This window comes from Gregarina niphandrodes, assembly GCF_000223845.1.
Source record: "Gregarina niphandrodes unplaced genomic scaffold scaffold00011, whole genome shotgun sequence".
Classification (NCBI taxonomy): Eukaryota; Apicomplexa; class Conoidasida; order Eugregarinorida; family Gregarinidae; genus Gregarina; species Gregarina niphandrodes.
The window spans coordinates 201,064-221,415 of NW_011645781.1; the positions used below are offsets into that span (position 1 = coordinate 201,064).

Here is a 20,352-nt window from a genome sequence, read left to right on the forward strand (position 1 = left end):
TGGCGGGGCCTTTAACGCTGGGCTTTGTTGGGTCGAGAAATCGTGCAGAAAAATTGCCTCCAAACCACACGCGTATAGGAGGTCGCGCGGTAAGATTCTTCACACTTGGGTAAAAAAAGATCGTTACTTAGACTTGCTGGAATGAAATACCGTGTTCTGTTTGGAAGGAGTATATCCTTTGCGCTGGGTGTGGGAGCCCATTAACTTTATTGGCTCAAATTGACACGACCTATGACGCTTCTCATCCTCGAGTTCTGTACATATTCGGTTGCCTAGAGACAGGGCCCCTACAAACACAGCACTTGCCTGCTGACCAGAAAGCTGGCCAGTCGTCGTGCCACTCGGGCAACCATGGTTGGAAGTCAGTGCGAGTTACAGTACATAAGCCCACAAGAGTCACTCTGGCCGATCAGGAAATCGTGATTAGCAAAAATTGTAATAATGGATTATCTTCCATCTTGGCCGCTGCAGCTACAGCGAACAAGCTTTCGGGTTTGATAAAGATCAAAGCCGGTGCCGGACCCAGGACCCTGTTGGAACAGACGAACTGCTTGGCTGACGTTCTGAAGAACCTGTCCATCGCAACCGGAAAAGAAGCAACGGATGGAGGTACTAGGTATCAAGTAGCAAGAGACCGAGGAACAACCGACAAGGAGGCCACTAACAAGGAAGGAGCTGCGGACCAGACCGAGTCATCGTGCAAGACGGAGTCCTTGGGCAAAACCGAGTTATTGGGCACGACGGAAGCATTGGGCAAGACGGAGTCCTTGGGCAAGACCGAGTTATTGGGCACGACGGAGTCATTGGGCAAGACGGAGGCACTGGGCAAGACGGAGTCATTGGGCAAGACGGAGGCACTGGACAATACGGAGTCCTTGGGGTGGTATTTGATTGGTGAAGAGGGACCGATGCTTCCGTGCCACGAGGTGGATGTGGAACGTACGGACGAAACGGCTTTAGAAGCGATGCCGGTACGGGTCCCGACATCGGCACTGGAGGATAATGAATGCTGCAAGGAGTTAGAGGAAGGCGAAACGGCTGCCGACGAATTCGCGATAACCTTGGAACGGCACTTGCGGCTGAACCCGGGACAGGTTATTCGGTACCAGGTGCACGGACAGCCTCTGTGGTTGGGAGTGCCAAAGCCCAACGAGGAAAATGCTGAGTTGATGTTGGGTTTGTCAACCATACCGCCGTGCATGACTTGCAAAGCAGCCCGATTTTCAGAGGTGCAAATACTCAGTTCCTTGACCTCTATATTGATGGAGAAATATCCTAAAGACAGGTAAGTGGCAAACATCCGATATGCGACCTATCTATCTCTTCAGATTAGTACAATCGATGCAGTGGGGTACCATCGTTGTGTACACTTGTGCCAGAGATTGTGCCCCTAATATAGACCAGCAAGGCTATGAACACGTAGCCGAACCGGTCAGGGTTCAGGTGGTCTAGCTTAGGTGGTGTGCGTGCGGTTTAGCTCGGGAGTGATTCATTCATATCGCGCACATGAAGGCTTGTTGTAACTCCGTCTCGGTTAGATACAGCTTGGTAGCTTTCGAGGCAGCTTTCTTAAGAACGAATACCAACTCTGCGTCTTGGGGAACTTGCTTTCGTCTTTTCCAAGGAGAATCGGTGTAGAGTCCCTCCTTTGAAATCGCCGTGTACATTAAAGTGATGCCACTGATAGTGTGATTTAAAGCTGCCCTTTCCCGAACCAGTTCTTTTGACACAGGATTACGACCTTCACGTTTGTGAAATTCAAGAGCAGGATTTCGCATGACTGCTTCGAAGAGCTTCGTTCTTAATTCCAATTTCTTTAACAAGACACCGTGCTGAGGAAAAACAGCAGCCTTGACAGCGGTTTCTCTGACTGCCATATCTTTGGTTAAGCTGCGGTGAACAACGGGGACACTTTTGCCCGTCAAACTATTGGAGCCAAACGATCGGTAGGAGCCTAAAGATCTATTGGAGTCAATATAGTTTTCAGCAGAAGATCTTAAGTCCGATTCTTCCCCAAAGTTAAACGATACGATCTTGGACCACGTTGTCTCCATATCCTCAATGTCTCGTTGTAGGATAGTCTGTTGCAATCGGTAGCATGCTTGTTGAGTACATCGCAATTCCAAAGCACAAATGGTTGCAGGCACCAGACTCTTTTCCGATTCCTGCTTAGCCATCCTCTCTAGTTCTTTTTCCTTTTTATTTAGCTCTAATTGCAGCTTACTCATCTTATGACCTAACTCTTTCACGTAACTTTCCAAACGTATGTTATCACGACGTACTGATAGGACTGTCTGACTTATAGCAACTTCCGCAGCGTTCATAGATTTAAATTCTTCCTCTCGCAACCGGTAGGTCTCAAGTTGAGCTTGGGCGGCGGCAAGCTGGCCTTTCAGGTCCTCAATATCCTGAAGCATGCTAAAGGAAAAATATATCGTTAATAGTGAATGGCCTCCTACCTTGGGGAGATAAGAGTCGGCTGACTAGTGATATCCACTGGTGTCTCTCCTGGCGCGTCGGTTCTCGAGCCAAATTCTCCTTGAATCTGTTCCGCGCTAAAATCCTGTTGATCAATGCACTCCTCCCGCCCGTCGTCACCAGCTACAGATGACTCGTAAAATTTGACAAGTGCTTCCAGTCGGGCCCTCTCTTCGTAAACGTTGTTTAGAGACTCTTGCAGCGACTGATTCTCCGCAGTCAGTGAACAAATTGTTTCCTCAAGAACTTCGCTAAGTTGTTCTTTTTCAGACTTGAGTATTGCGTTCTCTCGTTGTAATGCTTCTTGCAAGCCTTCGAGAGTGGTTCGTATTCCATCATTGACTGCATTCAGTTTAGTTTGCTCCTCACATAACCGACTTAGATATGCAGTAAGTTGCTGAAGGTCTTCAATTGACTTTAGGTATTCACTTGCATTCTTAGTTTCCGAGTGCTGCTCATTGCGCGACAAGATGAGCTCCTCATTCAACTTCGTCGCCAAATCCGTTAATTGCGTAACCGCAGAATTCAACTCCACCAGCTGCTGCGCTTGCATTTCGGCATCCTCCTGTTGCTGCCGGGCCTCCGTTAACTTTATCTCGTACTCCGTCAGATTAAGCTGTTGCTCAAGGAATTTCACCTGGTACTCCTCACGGATATCACGAAGAGCCGTCTCCAACTGACCCACAGTCTCTTTGAGCTCGTCGTTACTCATCGCCAACTTCTCTATAAGCTCCTCGTTCACGGGTCCGTATCCCTGCGCACCGCGATTCAGCAATTCCACTAGGTCTTGAGCATCGTCTCTGTACCTAGGAGGATCCATGTCTCCACCAAAATCCTCTCCAGGTAAACGGACTGATCTCTCCGGCTCATTGACAGATTGCTCCCGAATTGAATCTGCTCGACTCGTGTGATCTATTACTCTATCTTGGTTACCACCTTGGTTACCACCTTGGTTACCACCTTCCATTGGTTACCACCTTGGTTACCACCTTGGTTACCACCGTCTTCCATGTTTTCGCCCGAGTTCATTTCGGAAATCGATCTGAAGTGAACGAAAAGTATATTTAAAAATTGTACAGACAGACAGATGGCTTGCTTATTGCCAGCAGTACCAGTTTCACAAACCCAGAACATAACTGCTGACAATCTGAATACGGAATATGTAAAATCAGTTGACTTCGATAAAGAACGGCGAAAGTGCGTAGCAACAACACACGTGTGTCCAGCATGGTTTCGTGTCCTTGGCCATGATAGGGTAGTTTCAGCCTGGTGAGACGTGGTTCGTGGTAGACCGGAAGTTCCACCGCTGGAGATGGATAGACGGACATTTGCATTGACGTCTGTTACGGACTTTGAATGGGTTGTGTTGGTGGATGGGAAGACGAATGTGGCGAAGAAGGTAGACTCTTCGGCGATCGCGAATCTTCTGTTCACTTTGCGGTCATTCCGTGTGCCGGAAAATGCGATGCGGAGGCGAAGAAGACTCAGCACGAATACGGCACGTACCCCCAACGCACAACGACGCAGCAGCATCACGCCAATCGCTTCGGCGTTCTCTGCGCCTCCCGCTGGACAACGCAAAGTCTCGGTCCCACCGGACAGCCCACGTTATCCCCGACGTACCTCACTGGCAGAAATCATGGTCTCCAGAGCCATCGAACTCGAGGCCTATTATCGCTCCTCCGAGACCACAGAACTTGGTCTTCAGCCTGTCAACTGCTGGTTTGCGGATGAAATCGCAGAGCTCCCCAAACTCGGCTCAATCGTGCGCCCGGCGACCTACGGACCTCCACGGCCGGACAGTTCCAAGATACAAATCAAAGTAAGTGTGTCATGTCCTGTCTCTGTGACCTCAGGTTACCAGACGTTATTCAACGGTGTGCTACACAACGGTGTGCTACACAACGGGGTGTTACACAACGGTGTGTTACACAACGGTGTGTTACACAACGGTGTGTTACACAACGGTGTGTTACACAACGGTGTGTTACACAACGGTGTGTTACACAACGGTGTGTTACACAACGGTGTGCTACACAACGGTGTACTTGTATGGATGGTATCCCGTGTTATAGGTGGAGAATGCGAAGCCGTCGGATTTGAACGAGTTGCGGTGGTTGTTGGGAGAGATAATAAATGTAGAGGGTGCGAGTGCGTTTACGCGTTTCGTGGAGGGACAAAGTTTGACGAATGTGCATATAGTGGTAGAGGAAGGCGCGGTGAATCCTGATCCATTCAAGTTGGATGCGCCTTGGCGAACTGCGTGGAAGTGGTTGTGTCGGCCCAGCTTGTACCCCGAAGCGAAGAGGGCGTATCTTGCTGCGGTGGCGATGACGTGGGCGCCGGTTCCTTCTTGCGTTGAGAGCACATGGATTTACGAACTGGAAGTGTGTGTAGGCGCGAAACTGCGCCCACGACAAAGCGACCAGGATTCGCGACCGAGATCCGAACACGGAGGGGAAGGCCGTGGAGGGGAAGGCCGATGTGTGCGGGGTGGGAGCCCCGTACGAGGCGGCACACCTCGGTCTGATTACCAGCACCGGCGATCGGAGACGCGTACGGAGAGTGTTGGGAGGCCGGATAGCGGGAGATCGGAAGGGGGTAGATCGGAAGGGAAATGGGAGTGGACGATTGACTGTACGGAAGAAGCTAGTTACAATGTGAGTAAATACGAAGAGGACTTGGCATTTGATCAAAGACGAAATGGATTCAGTATATTCCTGTGGGACGTGATTGCCTTCTGGCGTGGGCTGTATTCATCTTTGGAGCGCCGTATGGAGAAATGGGTACCTCCGAACGAAGACATGAGTCTGTTGGTTTCTAGCGTATTAAGACGGGATCTCGGTCTTGGTTATGTAGACGCTTTGATTGGTTTTATACCGTTGATGGAAGTGGTGCTGAACGCGTGGCGGCATGGGAATCACTGGTCCCGGATCAAGGCGTTTAATGACCTGACAGCTGACTCATCATCAACGGGCTCAGGAACCATGATGCTGCACATTCCGGCCAAGCTGCGAACTGTGAAGTACAAGTTGATTGATCTCAAAAAGGAGTTGATTTTGTACTACGGCTATCAGCTACAGTCCACTGAAGACGCGAATACTTACACGTTCGGCATAAGCAATGGAGGTGTGTTGAGCTCGTCTGTTCTTTCTGTGATGAAGGAGGAACACGAGTTCGTGTACGAAGTTGACGAAGCTTTCGTGCTGAATACGCCGTACAATGGGATCATTTTTGAAGCACTGATCGGTACAGAAATAGAAGCGAAGTACGACGACGTATTCCCGAAGTTTTACAACATGTACATGAGCGCTATCCAGGAGTACCCACGCAATCTATTTGAACGGAAATACCTGCATCGAAAACAGCGCATCGTGTTCAGCTTCAAAGCCCCTGGTCTCTGCCAGTGCGAACAAGGCCGCTGCAACTGTGGCCGCTGCACCGGCCGCGCCCCGGACAAGTTTGGAGCGACCCGGAGAGGTTACGACGACCTCATTTCGCCGACGTACGACTCGCCGTCTGCTAGGTCCAGAATCAGTAGTGGTGGTAGTTCCCACATGAGTGGATTGTGTGGTCCTTATTCCGGGAATGTCCTGACTAGGTTTGCGGTAGAAGTGCATGCAACTGTGAACCTCCAGCCGTTGCGTAACGAAGGCTTATGGACACTGTTGCAAGAACTGAATAATGAAGGAGGCATGTTTATTCTGAGAGCTAAGAAACAGAACATGTATATATCTTATCAGCATAACGGCGGTCCTTTTATCAACGGAAACACTCAGTGGCGAAAAAGCCGCCGTATCAACATCTGGAAGTGTATTGGGCGAATCAAGTCCAGACTACAATTTGATGACGACTTGGATGAACCACGACCAAGACCTCCCTGTTCTGGTCGCTACAAAATTCGAGATTTACTCGCCACAAATTACGACCAAAGCCGAGCGTCATTCCTCAACTTGTTTTGCCGCAATGATGACAATGAAATTGAACTTCACACCGACGAAGATGACAACTACCGACTAGATGAAATGACCGACGTACACTGCTTACAAATAGAGCCCGGTACACAAATACAGGTCATCAAGATACCCGCCCCACCCCTGAATACGAATCATACCTACTGTCCGAAGACAACACCCTCGGCTATCTCCACGACAGACTCCGCAACACCCGAGCAGTGTGTCATTGCCGACGCCACTTACGCCGAAATGAAGCAAGCTCAGTGTGTGCAAGCTCAGTGTGTGCAAGCTCAACTAAGAACACATACTTAGCCCAACTACATGGCAAACAAATGGAATCGGGCCATGTCGGCTAGAACCTTCGACAGGATCTCGTCAGACAGTCTTGTTAAAGATGGAATCAGTGCCTTCGCTTCCTCTGCGGTGGCCGGCATGAGATTCACAATACTGGCCATCTCGAACTCCGTAAAGTTCGCCTTGGAAGCTTCTAACTGATTTCGGAGCTGTACAACCGCTTCTCTGTTCTTGATTTGACCAAACTTATGTGCGTAGTCAAAGGACGCCTTCATGATGCTGCATTAGGGAGGAGGTCGGCACTATCTAGGGAGAGACTTACGCTTGGGCCTGGGGATCCCGACGGCTGTTTATTTTCATCTGGTCTGCTAGAATGAGTTCCAATTCACAGAGATTCAGGCATCGCGCAACCTCTAGCTCTAAAGAAGCGAGATACATCAGCATTGGTGCTCTTGTTCCGACACACGTGTCACGAGGCCGACATTTGAATGTGTGACACGCGCATGGATGGATGGTGAAACACGTGTGTGTCAGACACACGTGTGTGTCAGACACACGTGTGTGTCAGACACACGTGTGTCATTATTGCATAACCAGCGCCGCCATTGTGCAAGTGCAAGTGCTAAGTGCCTGGACGTGCTCTGATGGCCTCACCTTTTGAGAGATGGTTGCTCTCCATTTTAAAATGCTAGCTAGATTTTTTGTCGTCTGTGGAGGGTTCCGATGCCTTATTTTTTTCTCTCTTCTCACCAGGTAGGAGTCTGGGTGCTTCGCCAACGTAGAGCTGTCTGGGTCGAGTGATTTTGATTTGTCGTTCTTCGACCATTTCTTTCCAATGGCTAAGCCATCCTACGCAGCGTCCCATGGCGAAGAGTACGGTGAACATTTCCTTGGGTATATGAAGAGCGCGCATGACGATGCCTGAGTAAAAGTCAACGTTAGGGTACAGTTTTCGAGAGACGAAGTATTCGTCATTGAGTGCCACTGTTTCAAGCGCCTTGGCAATTTGGAATAGGGGGTCCGGTGCGTTCATTTGAGCGAACACCTTGTGGCAGAGATCCTGCATGACAAAGGCTCGTGGGTCGGTATTCTTGTATACGCGATGTCCGAAGCCCATGAGTCGGCACTTCTTTTCCTTGACCTTTTTTATAAACTCGGGTACCTTTTGTACCGACCCGATGTCTGTGAGCATGTCCACCACAGCTTCATTGGCTCCTCCATGAGCCCGACCCCATAGAGATGTAACACCAGTAGCAATACAGGCGTATGGGTTGGCCAAACTGCTGCCAGCTGTCCGGATGGTGGAGGTGGATGCATTCTGCTCATGGTCGGCATGTATAGACAGAAAGGTATCGATAACTTGTGCGTGTAGCTCGTTAACTACGAATGGGCTGGTGGGTGTAGCGAACATCATGTAAAGAAAATTCTCAGCGTAACTGAGGTCTGCCCGGGGGTACACCATTGGCTCCCCAATCAAGACTTTATAAGCCATGGCTACGACTGTAGGAATTTTAGCCAAAAGCCGAACACAAGCCAACTCTCTCATCGCACGATCTTGCATGTATCTCTGGTCCATGGGATCGGCATAGAAGGAAGCCATAGCGGATAATACACTGCTTAGAATACTCATAGGGTGTGCTCCCGGTACAAAGGTAGTAATGAATTCTTTAATTCGATTGTGCACTAACATCTCTGACTTCAAAACATCCTCGAACATTCTCCGCTCCGCAGTGTCTGGCAACTCGCCGTTTAACAATAAATACGCGACATCCAAGAAGTCATGGCGTTTCACCAAGCTGCTCACATCGTAGCCCCGGTAATGACACTTACCCAAGGCACCATCCACAAATGTAATAGCGGACGCACACGAAGCCACGGAATTAAAACCAGGATCATACAAACACACTTGTTCGTCGTTGTACAAACTACGAACATCCAACACGATATCCGACCCCGCCGTCGGCGCCAGATGTCGTAACTTGATCGTACGACCGTCCTTCAACGTTAATGTCGCATAACTCTCTTCAGACTCCGTACTCTCATCCAGCTTCTTGAACTGTTCATGACAACGGGAAGGCGACCGATGCATCTTCACAAACGGCTCAATCGGCCCGTTCACCGCCATGCCGTCCGTCGGCGACTGTAGCGGATGGTACTGCATTTCCCGGCTATTTACTCTAAGATTACCGCAATTTTGACCAACCAGTCGCTAGACCCCCCGTCCCCACCATCTATCGCAGCTCTGACTAACTATGTGGCAACATTGACCAACCTAACCAAGCCAGACGCTGTCTAAGCACACGCTGGCTAAGCCAAACGCTGGCCAAGCCAAACGCTGGCCAAGCCAAACGCCGGCTAAGCACACGCTGGCCAAGCCAAACGCTGGCTAAGCACACGCTGGTAACTAAGCAATCACTTTCAGGGCACTGGCTTCACAGCCCGTGGGCCGTGGTGGGGGTGACAGTGGTTGGGGGCTGGATGTGTGCTCTGATGTCCCTTTTGTCTAGTTGTGTTTTCCACATCATGGTTGAAATCTGCATTTCCTCGTATCCCGGTCTGGGGCATTTGGTTCCGTTGTTACAGCTGGGTGAGCGGTTGGTGAGTAATGAACCCAGTGTTCGGGTCCGGATTTTCACCCAGCTGGGGTTCCAGGACGAGGTGAAGCTGGAGAGTCATGTGCAGCCGAATGCCTCGATCGAGGTACGGTTGTTGGCGCGGACAGACCTGCCGACTATCGAGAATGGTATGTTGTACAGCCTGAAGGACATGGACGGCACGTTCAGTGCTGCAGCGATACGATATTATGAGGACCTGGGTTCGAAGCCGAGTGTTGTCATCAACGGCCAATTAGTGGGCTGGGGTGAGGTTGTGGCGGAGCATTTCGGGGTGCCACTGTGGGTCTTCCACGCGTCCCCAGCCTTCACTATTCCGCTGTACATCCAGGAAGGCGCCACGACGCCTCCACCTTGGCGCTTGACCCCTCCGCCGTCGCCAGACAGCATGCAATGCGAATGCAGTTTCCATGAACGGCCCAAACCGGTCCGGATCCCGTTATTGGGCGCCATAGAGTACGATGAGATGCCGCAAATGCCCCCCTCTCCTCTATTCGAGATGTTTGTCCGCTCCTTCCGTGGTCTGACTAAGGCGTCCGGTATTTTGTGCAACGATGTGGACGAGTTGTATAACGAGGCCATGTTGGAATTTATCAACTCCGCTGTACCCGTCATGAACATCGGCCCCCTCTGTCTGGCAGACAGTCGTCTCAAAGCCGCAAGCAGTCACCTGTCTAAGTGGCTGGATCAATTTCCGGCGAACAGCGTCGTGTTTGTGTCGCTTGGCAGTTGGTGCGATCTGAGCGCGGCTGACGTCGTAGAACTTGCCATGGGCCTCGAGAGGTGCAACAGGCCCGTGCTCTGGGCTTATCGAGGCCGATCCATCCAGAACGAACACTTTTTGCAGGAAGATCGTCAAGCCTGCTGTGAAGTTGACGAACGAAACCTACCCCTGGGTTGGGAACCCCGCGTGAGCCATAGGGTCCTTGTCGCCCCCTGGGTCAACCAAGCGGCCGTCCTCAAGCATCCCAGCGTCGGTTGCTTTATCACCCATTGCGGCTGGAACGGTCTTCTGGAAAGCATCGCCTATCGCGGACTCCCAGTAGTCGCCATTCCACTCGCCGCCGAACAAGTCATCAACAGCAGACTTGTTACCGACGTCTATCACATTGGGATCCGCGTCTGGAAGTCGCGCGTGCTCGAACGACTTGATCGAGACAAAATCGTCGACGCAATCAACACCGTCATGAACCACGGCCGATTCAGAATTAACGCGCATAGACTCCACAGACTTGCATCCGTAGATAACAACAATAAGGTGCAGCAATTTTTAAAGGCCATACAAAAGTCTTAGATCAACATACAAAAGTCTTAGACAACCGTCTTAGACCATCTTTAGACCACATGTACTAACTTACAATACCGACATAGGTAAACACACAACATGAGCCGCAACATGTTGTCACGTAATACCATACTTGCAGTCCTTTGCGAAGTGGCCGCTTTGGTGACATATATAACATGATACATCCGTCGTCGTCGTTGCAACAGCTCCAATCGTCTTATGATATCGGGAACTCCTTTGTTGGCGGTATGCTTCGTAAACGTCATCATCTCTTTGCCCGGCCCCCACACCTGGTTTGTTAGGATACTTGGTTAGTGATGCTGCTTCGCCTCCGGTCAACGTGCTATCCACCTTACGGGTGCTTAAATGGTGATTATCCAAATGATTGCTTTCAGCGGATGTCAATATCCGGGAAACTTTGGCTGCTCCTCTAATAGCAGTAGATGTCCGTATGTAGCCGTGTATCTGTGTGCTGGTGCAAGGTGTGTGCTGGTGCAAGGTGTGTGCTGGTGCATGGTGTGTGCTGGTGCATGGTGTGTACCCGTCTGTATTCGTATTTGCCCCGATAGTATGTAAGCATGTAAGTGTTGTATCAACAAGTCTCGCAGGACGTGCACTTCTTCGTGCTGTACCTTTGCGGTAAGTCCCCGAAGGACCGGAACAGAAGACGGGATAGGTAGGGGGTAATAAACTTACAGGGTGGCCGGGACGCCGTCGTATAGTCTTTTGCTAGGGTTTACTCCCGGCTGAGTCGACGCCGTCTGATTCGAAACCACTTGACTGAGCACGCGGTCGATTCTGCGTGAGAGTACCGGATAGTACCGGTAGCACTCTGGCAGGTTGGGTTGGCCGTAGCCTGTGAGGAACAAGTCGTCGAGAGGCAGCATCTCGGCCACAGGAAGCGGCATTTGTCTGTTGAGCAAGTCGGCAAAAACGCCTACCGGGATTTCAGTCAAGGACTGAGGCACCGGCGGGCCCTTGGGGCTGGCCTGAACGTCCTCGAGTCGGGCAATTATTGGAGCCGGTACAGGAGGGCCGTACATTAATGGTCAAAAAAACTAGGGGAGAGTAAAGCGCTCGTGTTGGCGTTATATATTGCGACTAGTCTCCTCCTACTCCGTCGTTTTGGGATACCGTCGACGGCCGGGTCGACGGCCGGGTCGACGGCCGGGTCGGCGGCCGGGTCGGCGGCCGGGTCGACGGCCGGGTCGGCGGCCGGGTCGACGGCTGGGTCGACGGCCGGGTCGACGGCTGGCCACGGGCAGTCGATGTCGAGCTCCTCTTGTTCCGTGCGGTGTCGGGAACTGCTTAGAGTTTCGAACGCGTGTTCGCCATTCGTTACGGACATGGAACATAAGAGGATGTTTTCTTCCACGAGCGCATCCACTAGTTCCTTAAGCTCTGGGCGGTCGATATGGGCTACCTGCCTCTGGAGCTCAGCGAAAGACATGTTAGGGGTGTGTCGACACACCCAGTAAAGCCGAGTCGCTACGCAGGCCAAAGCGCAGTCCAGCATGCGGCCATCTTCGCGGACCCAGAAGGAGCCAGGTTGGACACGAGTGGAGAGGAAGTCTGTGGACTTGAATAGGAACTGGTCCTTGGCGTCGACCATATCTTGGCAGGATGCACGGAGGTCGGCAAACAACTTTTGGCTTCGTCGTAGCGCCCCTTCCCTTTTAAGGTCGGCAGCGAAGACTGTGCTCAATACCCGGCGGTCATCAACTTGCAGCGTCTGCCCGCCGTACAGTGCACCAATGTGCTTCAGTGTACCCGGAGTGGGGCCGTAGCATCGCCACATTCGTCGGGGTATAGAAGTGTGTCTTAGTAAGGAGTCCGATAGCTTTACGCCTAGCATCTTTCCCACGCGATTTTCAGCCTCCATAGTATCTGGATATTGTCCATCAGAGTTTATCCACTTTACCCAGTCTGACTCCTTTATTGATTGCTCATGGCCGGTTTTCCGATACCATAGCTTTAAAGGAATAGAAAAGGTCTTACCAAACTGCGGGACTAAAATCAGCCAGTCCACTGGCGTTGCGTGTAGAGTAATGGCTCGGATAGTCCTCAGGAAATCGACAGCAATCTCGACGATTCGACGCACCACATGTAGCCGCTTATCACACTTCAGGTCCTCATCATCCAAACTATCCGCGACCTGCACGCTATCCGCGACCTGCACGCTATCCGCGACCTGCCCGCTATCCGCGACCTGCCCAGCGTCGAAGTAGTCCGGTCTGAGATTACTACCAACGCCGGTCCGGGTTGCGAACAGCTCTTCGAATGTCACGGAGGGCTCGAGAGTGCTGTTCTTCACCAAGTCTCTAAACCAGACACCCTGTCGTCCACCATTGACAACTTGGTAATGGACTTCGACGATGCAAGTGACGAGACCTGGTTCGAGATGAAGTGTCCTATGCAGGTCTTCGTACAGGGGGTCATGTGGTCCGGTCAAGTGCAAACAAGCTTCGAGAAATCGTTCGATAGAGATTTGAGTGAGCGGGCTACCCTTGACGCTGTGATAACTATCTTCAGTTTCGTCACGAGTCTCCAATGGAATACTTCGCAGAGTGCGCTTGCGACCACGGCTGGCCGCGGAGGAGCTGGCGTTATGCTTGCTTTGTCTAGATTGCAAGTCCCAACCATTATAGGGGTCGTCAAGAAACTCGAGTGTTTTTTCCGCTGCAAGAAGAGTCTGCAATCCGGGCTTGCTTTCCATGGCGGACCTGGCCCAGACGGTGGGCGGCAGTAACCAGGTCTCCACACTCGCTGCCTCCACACTAACTCCAGCGCTCTGAGTCAGTCCGCATAAACTGGTATCCGGATTGATTTCAACCGCGAGAAGTGTGCAATGCCGTGGCACCAGTGCCAGTGCAGCCGAACTAACGTTCGCCGACCAAAACGGGTCCGTTAGATCAACGGAGTCTGCCGTCTGTTCAAGAATATGGCGTTGGACGCCGCCATTCCGTCCGCGGGTGCCTAGCAAGTCTTCATCGCCGAACATGACGTCTTCAAGTTCCTCGGAGTCGTCATCTGAGTCGTCGTCTGAGTCGTCGTCCGAATCCTCTTCAGTGTCCGCACGCGTGTGCAGGAGACGTTCAGTTTTGACTTGGAGATTTTCGGGTGACGAAAGTGCGTCATGAAGGCTCTTTTCGACGTAGGCTTTGAAGCTGTCTTGGTCGATGCTGAGCTCAACACCGTCAGAGACGCCAGAAAACAAATCGCGCTGTGTAGGGTACAGTGAGCCCGTGGGTACAGGTTCCCACTCGCTTCCAATCTCGATGATACCGAGCGCCATAGCTTCGATAGCGGCAGCCGCACCACCGGGAGTTAGTCCGGAAGACTGTAGTGCGCAACTATCTCCACTCAGATCCTGTGCAACGGCGGGTAATGTCCGGAGTCCGCTGCAGAGAGCAAAGAGTAGTTTCCAGTCGCGCATTCGTGAGTAGAGAAGGTACTGTGAGCCGCGACTGACGGAGTGTCTGCGGCGTGCTAGGACGTCCCAGTAGCTGAGGTAGTGGTCATGTTCCTTGCCAAAGGATCGTTTGCTGGTTACGACGAAGCCGTTGGCATTCCATTGGTGCCAGACGCTTTCGATGTCGAGCTCCGCAACGCTCTGCATGTTGGTCCACCACGGCCGGTGGCGGGAGGGCGGGGTGAGGAGCACAGCCTTCAGCAAATTGCGACCGAAGAGCACCGGGCGCAAATACTCCGAACTAACGACTGGAAACTCGGTGAGGCCGAAGGGCCGGACCTCGGCCTTGAGCGGCAGCGCGTAGGAGAGTGCCGCCTCCTGCAGTGCCCGGGCGGGAAGACGGCGGTAGGAGTGCAGGATGCGGATGTTGAGCGTGCTAGCGTATCGGTTCAAACAGTAGGTGAGTACGAAGTAAGCCGCCGCCGGCGGGAGGACTTGGTCGCCGTAGACGGCTGAGAAAATAGGCCAGAGCGGGTCGCCAAAAGCCGCCTCGCCGGGGAGGATGTCTACGTCCTTTTCCTGTGCCGATCGGAGACGTTCGCACACGGCAAGGAAGGCGATGAGGCCGTACTCGTCGTCACGGCGCGCACTTTGGATGAATCGCTTCATGCTCTTGCGCTCAGCCTGTGTCAGTTTGTAGTAAGCCAGTAGCTCTCGCGCTTCGCCGCCAAGATTCTGCAACGTCTTGGCAGCGTCTTCACTGTCCGACATGACACTAAGCTCGGCAACCGAGCTCAACTCTCGTGCGTTCACCGCAAGCGATAAGCCCTTGCTCAACGCCAGCACGTCATGCTCCGAACGTGGGTCTACGGCATGCGCCCACCATCCGACACGCTGCAATGGCAGCGTACTGCCCGCGTTCTCGTCGGTGCGGACACACGATAGCAAACGAGCTACGTCGCGCTGGCGACCCTCGACGGGTATCATATCGTCTTCATGCACGCCAAAGTGTTTCCGGCGTCGCTTCCGTCGTACAGCATCGACGTTCGTTCCACGTTCGCGCTTACGGCGCAATAGCTCTTCCGCAAAGACCCACACGCGTTCGTCCGTGGGCGGTCGACAGCCATGGGTTTTTTGATAATGGTTTACGACTGATGGCCGTTGGGCGTACATCATCCCGCATAGATGGCAGCGGTATTTAAGATCGCGCGATTGATGGATAGTCAGATTCGATGCCGCGCCTCCCGTCAGCGACGCCAGTTTCGAACTACCCGACGTAGCAAAGTATCCTGTCAAATATTTGATCACCTCATCCGTAGGGATCTGCAACTGACTGGACACCTTCAATACCTCCGGTGACTGCGGATTCAACACCGTAAACGTACCAACCGCAACACTCTCTGCCTGCGTCGCAATCTGCTGGGCCAGTGCATCCAACACCTGCCGCATACCCATCGTCACATACACCTGCTCCTTCCAATTCTTCTTCGTAAAAGCCTCCAACAAAGGGAAACCCACTGGACAACTGTCGCAATACACTCGCCGTCGTGTCCGCCGCCGCAAACCATGCTCGTCCAACAATACCGCCTTCCCATATTTGCGCGCCCACCACTCTGCCTCCAGTCGCAAACTCTGCCAGAACTGCTGATTCTGCTCCGGCTCTGTCATATCGAACTGCTGCGGCGGCGTCGACAAACCAGGTCGGAATGAAATTTGAGTCAAACATACCGAAAGCAACCACCGACCCGATGTCGCCCTCTGCATTATGTCCTCTTCTTCCTCGTCATCCACTTCTTCCTCGTCATCCTCTGCCATCTCCGACTCGGTGTCCGGAGCATTACCCAAACTGTCGCCCCCATCCACCTGCATAGCCAGATCAGGAACTTCAGAGCTGGCCTCGGGTACCATCGATACAGCTTCGTTCCCGGCAGCCTCACTCGGCGTCAGATCGTGCGTCTGACCTGCCGGTTTCCGTTCCGTAAGGTTGCTTGTTCTATCTCCCAAGGCGACCATGTTACCCGCCATGTTACCCGCCATGTTACCTGCCATGTTACCTGCCATGTTACCCGCCATGTTACCAGCCATGTTACCAGCCGGCTTGAGGGATACCCAAACAGTCGCTCCGATCGGCTTTAGTTTGGATAGCATCTTATGTACGGTTCTCATGGCTAGGGACATGCTGGAGCGCATCGACGTTTTGACGCCGACAAGTCGATCATAGACATCGGGCGGTAGGTCCATCATTTTGATGGAACTATTTTGGTCTTGTTCCAACACTCGGTTCGGACAGCGAGGAGTGGCACCGTGGAGGTAGGCCTCTACAAAAGACTCCCTACGGCCGTATCCGATAAGTCGAAGGAAGGTGTCTAGAGTCATGCGATCGACGATGACCTTGGTGGAGATATGCACCCGTTCGTGGACTGTGGCTTGAGGAAACAACAGTTTCCTAAGGTCTATCAAATAGTCGTAAAAGACTTTAAGACGGCTCATGACGGGAAAGATGAAACCGTAATGGGACAACAAGCGTTGGTCATGTCTGCCTCGGGACTCGTGGCTCCGCGGTTCCACGACCAGCTCACCCAAGTAGAGATTCTTGTTAGCGTACCGATGAACGGGATTGGAGCTTCTTGACCATTTTTCAATTTGTAAGTTTTCAGCTTCAAGCTGACTGACAACCTCGCCCGAGATTACGTCGTTCTGATCTCGCAACGCACGGCTTATAACGGCGTTCCGTCGCATTGCTTCGCGGCAGGTCTCGCTTCGTCGCTCCGTAAGTGCTCCCTTGACTTGTGTCGCGGCCTCCATTTCGCTGATGTATTGACTCGTATCGTAAAAAAAGAGCATCTCTTGCCCTTTCGAGCTGAGGACACCCCTCTTCAGGTTGGGCCACTTCTCCATCGCCACCCTCGCTATCCTCATGATGGTCTTCCGGTCAGGTCCATTGGCCGTGCCCTCCACCTCTGCATAGCGCTTGCATATCTCAGGAATCATCGCCACACCGAACTGCTCGATCCACAACTGGAACTGGTCCAGCCGAATAGTGAACTGGTCAGTCATGATCTTACGCGCGGCCGCACGCCCGTCTTGACGCCCTTCAGATATCACACCCGAACTTGTCAAAATCGATGAGGAAACCATCTCCGTAGACTGAACCATGTCATACAGACCCTGTACATAATATCTATACATGAAGTACTTGCCGGACCGTTGTGCTCTCTTATCAGCAAAGCCTCCTGCCTCCAAAACCGAGAGAATCTTAGACAGTTTTTTCGTCGTCGAGTTCATGTACCGCGCTACTCCCGGGGACACGATACCGGTCCCGCCAACCACTCGGAGCAGTCCAAAAATGGCGTAGGCGACGCTCTGACCAAGACGCGGCCGGTCTACTACAGCATAGCCATCCTCTTCCTCGCCCTCTTCTTCCAAGTCGTCGACTCTGTTACCGCGTGCTGCATCACTTCCGCCACCACCGATGCCCGGCACACCTGTGTCGACTGTGATGTGGATATCGGGGTTGTCCTCATCAGCGTCTCCAGCGAGTCCCGCCGACAAGTCGGCAGAACTGACGGAAAGGAAGGCGGGAGAGGTGGCCAAGATGACGCATGTTTCTAGACGGGCAGTGCTGGCACACCAGGCTCGGACCCGCTTTAGCAGGCCGTTCAGGAGCAGCTCTTTGCGAACTCTTAGGTAGAAACGACTTAGCGTCTTTTCGCTACAAAGCAAATTATCACTTTGGTGGTAGTCTGTGAAGTAATCGACAAAGTACAACTTGAAGTCTCTTTCCAATAAAATATTATTCTCCAGACCGGATAACAAGGCTACCGCCGCCTCTTTAAAAGGCTCAATCTTCTGTGTGATGTGCACTCGCAACAGGTCAGAACTAATGTGGTTGTAATCGAAGAAACGATTACACCAAACTACTCCGGATGCCGACAGCTGACCCTTGTTGCTCGTCATCAAAGAGAAACCTCTCCTTGCCCGGGAGCGCGCAACAGAACTGCCACCATCTGTATTGCCACCACCACCAGTTTCTGTATTGCCACCACCACCTTCTGTTACAGTTTCCGTGACCGGAGTACCAATAGATTTGTCGTCATTGGGAGATGTAACGTCATCCTCCAATTGGTCCTTAGACAAAGGTATATTTATGTGAGATTTCAAAGATGCTGGGAGTACTAACCCTAGTCTCTTAATCATCCTGAGCCTGTAAAATGGTTTGAGATGTTGGAATATAGTTTTCGGATCAAGATCCAGATCCTTTGAGATCGCATACTGCCAGTATCCTGAGTGTCGTGATCGTGCGATACACATCAGTATACGTTTACGCACATCATGAGCCACAATTTCCGGAAAGGAATCCAAATTTAAGTTGGTGATTATATACTGATCTTTACACCTAAAGCGAACTCCATCCAGCCTTAGTATTTCTACATCACTACCTAGAAAACATTCCAGTTCATTTTTCAACCTAACCAACAGAGTGCCCGCCGACGGTAAGCCGGCAACGTCGTCTCCCATATCAGCACCAGTCTGGATGTTGTCAGGTCGGATGTTGTCAAACAATACGTCAGGCCTCATATCCTCGACCGTAGCACTCTTAGGCATCATGTTCGCTGTCACACATTGTCGCACATTCCTGAATCCAATTAAAGGAGTTATTATATCTGCCAGCCAATGACGTCGATCGGTAGGTAGCTCCACCTTATTCTGAAGCACAAGAACATTTACCCAGGTGTGTGATATTGCCCGAATGGAAGACACGTGTGTGCCCATTAACAAGTTCAGTGGGGGGTGCTCAAGCACGTGTGTGGTGTCTTGGTACCTCATTGTCAGAGACGACGACTACATCCGATTTCAATAATCCTTGTAAGATGAATAGTTGTTGTCGCCTTGAAATTGATCCTTTGGTAACTCTGTGTCTTGACAAGATGTTCAGGAGACGATTGAATGATGTTCCTTCCGGACCCTCATATGCCAATTCTTGTGTAGCCTCCCTCACATTAAGACAGCATGTCATGATTTATAAAAAGGTCTTCCGCCCGGGTCATTTTGGAAGTATTGTATCACAAGATAGATCTAGAATGTGTGCATGATATACTTCCCTCTTGGAGTTCCATTGGATAGCATTTACGAGCTTTGTGGGCATAGGCCTAAAGCTGACTAGACCTTGTATTTCAAGCCCCAGAATGGTCAGGAATGCTTTCCCAACTTGACACTTGAACGATGGACATTCTGGACCCCGGCATTCATCACGCCCTTCAGACGCGCGACACTTGTACGATAGCTTGCGCTCATGGCACAGCCAGCATGCCAAGCACATCACAAGACGGATCCGTTTTGCATGCTTTGAAAGGTTTATGATGTGTAAAGCCTTTCCGGCCAGGCTGTCTTCATGAAACATTGCCAACAACTTTCCTTCCCATACCACGTTAGAATCAGCATCCACTCCTCGAACTAGGCTTTGTCCCCTTGCTTGTCCGGATGATGGGATGTATGCGAACACCTGGGAATTTGTTATAATATGCAATGGAATGGTATTGTACAAACAGTCTATTGTTACCAAAGGGCCTACTAGAATCAATCGTGAACGAACATCGTGTTCTTTCGCACACACGATTTTATCGTGCTGCTCAGATTCGCTGCTCAAATTCGCTGCTTCAGAACACGGGGTCTCTTCATTCAGGAAGCCGCCTTCCTTCAGAAAAGCGCTTTGACAGTCTCTCAGATCATAAAATATCGACCACGACCGCAGACTGTAGTCTTCTGCAAGGTTTGACAACAAGGTATCGACCGTATCCAAATGCTGAGAGATTATTCCAACAAAGATGTAGTCGTACAAACCTTCTTCGCCGTTGATGGTAGCTACACGCAGCAACTCCTGCAACTTCAGAATGTCCTGGTCCGCACAGACATCCGTGATCTTGCCTTTGACTACGGACTCTGGACTGGACTCGATGTGAGCAATCGTGTTCTGACCAACCGGGTTATCAGCACCCGGGTTATCAGCACCCGGAAGATTACCACGTTCCAGAGAAGAATTTGCACAACGGGTTCTGCCAGAGGCTAACCGAATGGGCCTATTTGTTCCGACGGAACCTGGGGCTACAGTGGACCGTGTGAAGTATGGTCGAGAATTCACATTTTCAGAATGATATTTGATTGGAGCATCATCCAGTATGTCATCAAGACGTATACCGAGTGTTGACACCAGGCTGGTGTACGTGCTATCCATTAACAATAAGACGCTGTCCCCCGGGTAATTGCCCGCTACGCTGTCCCCCGGGTACGCTGTCCCCCGATAATTGCCCGCTGTCC

At 51.6% G+C, this 20,352-nt stretch overlaps 8 protein-coding genes across 8 annotated transcripts; 4 read left to right on the plus strand and 4 right to left on the minus strand.

The window, feature by feature from the left end:
* Nucleotides 1–351: 351 nt before the first annotated feature.
* GNI_068760 (programmed cell death protein 2) lies at nucleotides 352–1,452 on the plus strand (the record flags this gene model as incomplete). Its single annotated transcript, XM_011131932.1, has 3 exons — nucleotides 352–377; nucleotides 428–1,285; nucleotides 1,329–1,452. 3 exons carry the CDS (start codon nucleotides 352–354, stop codon nucleotides 1,450–1,452), a joined length of 1,008 nt encoding a protein of 335 aa, XP_011130234.1.
* Nucleotides 1,453–1,493: 41 nt separating this feature from the next.
* GNI_068770 (hypothetical protein) lies at nucleotides 1,494–3,612 on the minus strand (the record flags this gene model as incomplete). Its single annotated transcript, XM_011131933.1, has 3 exons — nucleotides 1,494–2,418; nucleotides 2,460–3,284; nucleotides 3,398–3,612. 3 exons carry the CDS (start codon nucleotides 3,610–3,612, stop codon nucleotides 1,494–1,496), a joined length of 1,965 nt encoding a protein of 654 aa, XP_011130235.1.
* GNI_068780 (hypothetical protein) lies at nucleotides 3,566–4,708 on the plus strand (the record flags this gene model as incomplete). Its single annotated transcript, XM_011131934.1, has 2 exons — nucleotides 3,566–3,675; nucleotides 3,769–4,708. 2 exons carry the CDS (start codon nucleotides 3,566–3,568, stop codon nucleotides 4,706–4,708), a joined length of 1,050 nt encoding a protein of 349 aa, XP_011130236.1.
* Nucleotides 4,709–4,808: 100 nt separating this feature from the next.
* On the plus strand, nucleotides 4,809–6,746 carry GNI_068790 (hypothetical protein; the record flags this gene model as incomplete). The annotated part of the gene is made up of 1 exon (XM_011131935.1): nucleotides 4,809–6,746. One exon carries the CDS (start codon nucleotides 4,809–4,811, stop codon nucleotides 6,744–6,746), a length of 1,938 nt encoding a protein of 645 aa, XP_011130237.1.
* A 5-nt stretch (nucleotides 6,747–6,751) lies between these two features.
* Nucleotides 6,752–7,172, minus strand: GNI_068800 (DNA-directed RNA polymerase II subunit RPB4; the record flags this gene model as incomplete). Its single annotated transcript, XM_011131936.1, has 2 exons — nucleotides 6,752–7,007; nucleotides 7,051–7,172. The coding sequence occupies 2 exons, from the start codon at nucleotides 7,170–7,172 to the stop codon at nucleotides 6,752–6,754; spliced, it is 378 nt and encodes a 125-aa protein (XP_011130238.1).
* A 244-nt stretch (nucleotides 7,173–7,416) lies between these two features.
* GNI_068810 (citrate synthase) lies at nucleotides 7,417–8,889 on the minus strand (the record flags this gene model as incomplete). The annotated part of the gene is made up of 1 exon (XM_011131937.1): nucleotides 7,417–8,889. One exon carries the CDS (start codon nucleotides 8,887–8,889, stop codon nucleotides 7,417–7,419), a length of 1,473 nt encoding a protein of 490 aa, XP_011130239.1.
* Nucleotides 8,890–9,251: 362 nt separating this feature from the next.
* GNI_068820 (UDP-glucosyltransferase) lies at nucleotides 9,252–10,634 on the plus strand (the record flags this gene model as incomplete). Its single annotated transcript, XM_011131938.1, has 1 exon — nucleotides 9,252–10,634. The coding sequence occupies one exon, from the start codon at nucleotides 9,252–9,254 to the stop codon at nucleotides 10,632–10,634; it is 1,383 nt and encodes a 460-aa protein (XP_011130240.1).
* Nucleotides 10,635–11,667: 1,033 nt separating this feature from the next.
* GNI_068830 (B-block-binding subunit of tfiiic protein) lies at nucleotides 11,668–20,269 on the minus strand (the record flags this gene model as incomplete). The annotated part of the gene is made up of 2 exons (XM_011131939.1): nucleotides 11,668–18,744; nucleotides 19,199–20,269. 2 exons carry the CDS (start codon nucleotides 20,267–20,269, stop codon nucleotides 11,668–11,670), a joined length of 8,148 nt encoding a protein of 2,715 aa, XP_011130241.1.
* Between the last annotated feature and the right edge of the window lie 83 nt (nucleotides 20,270–20,352).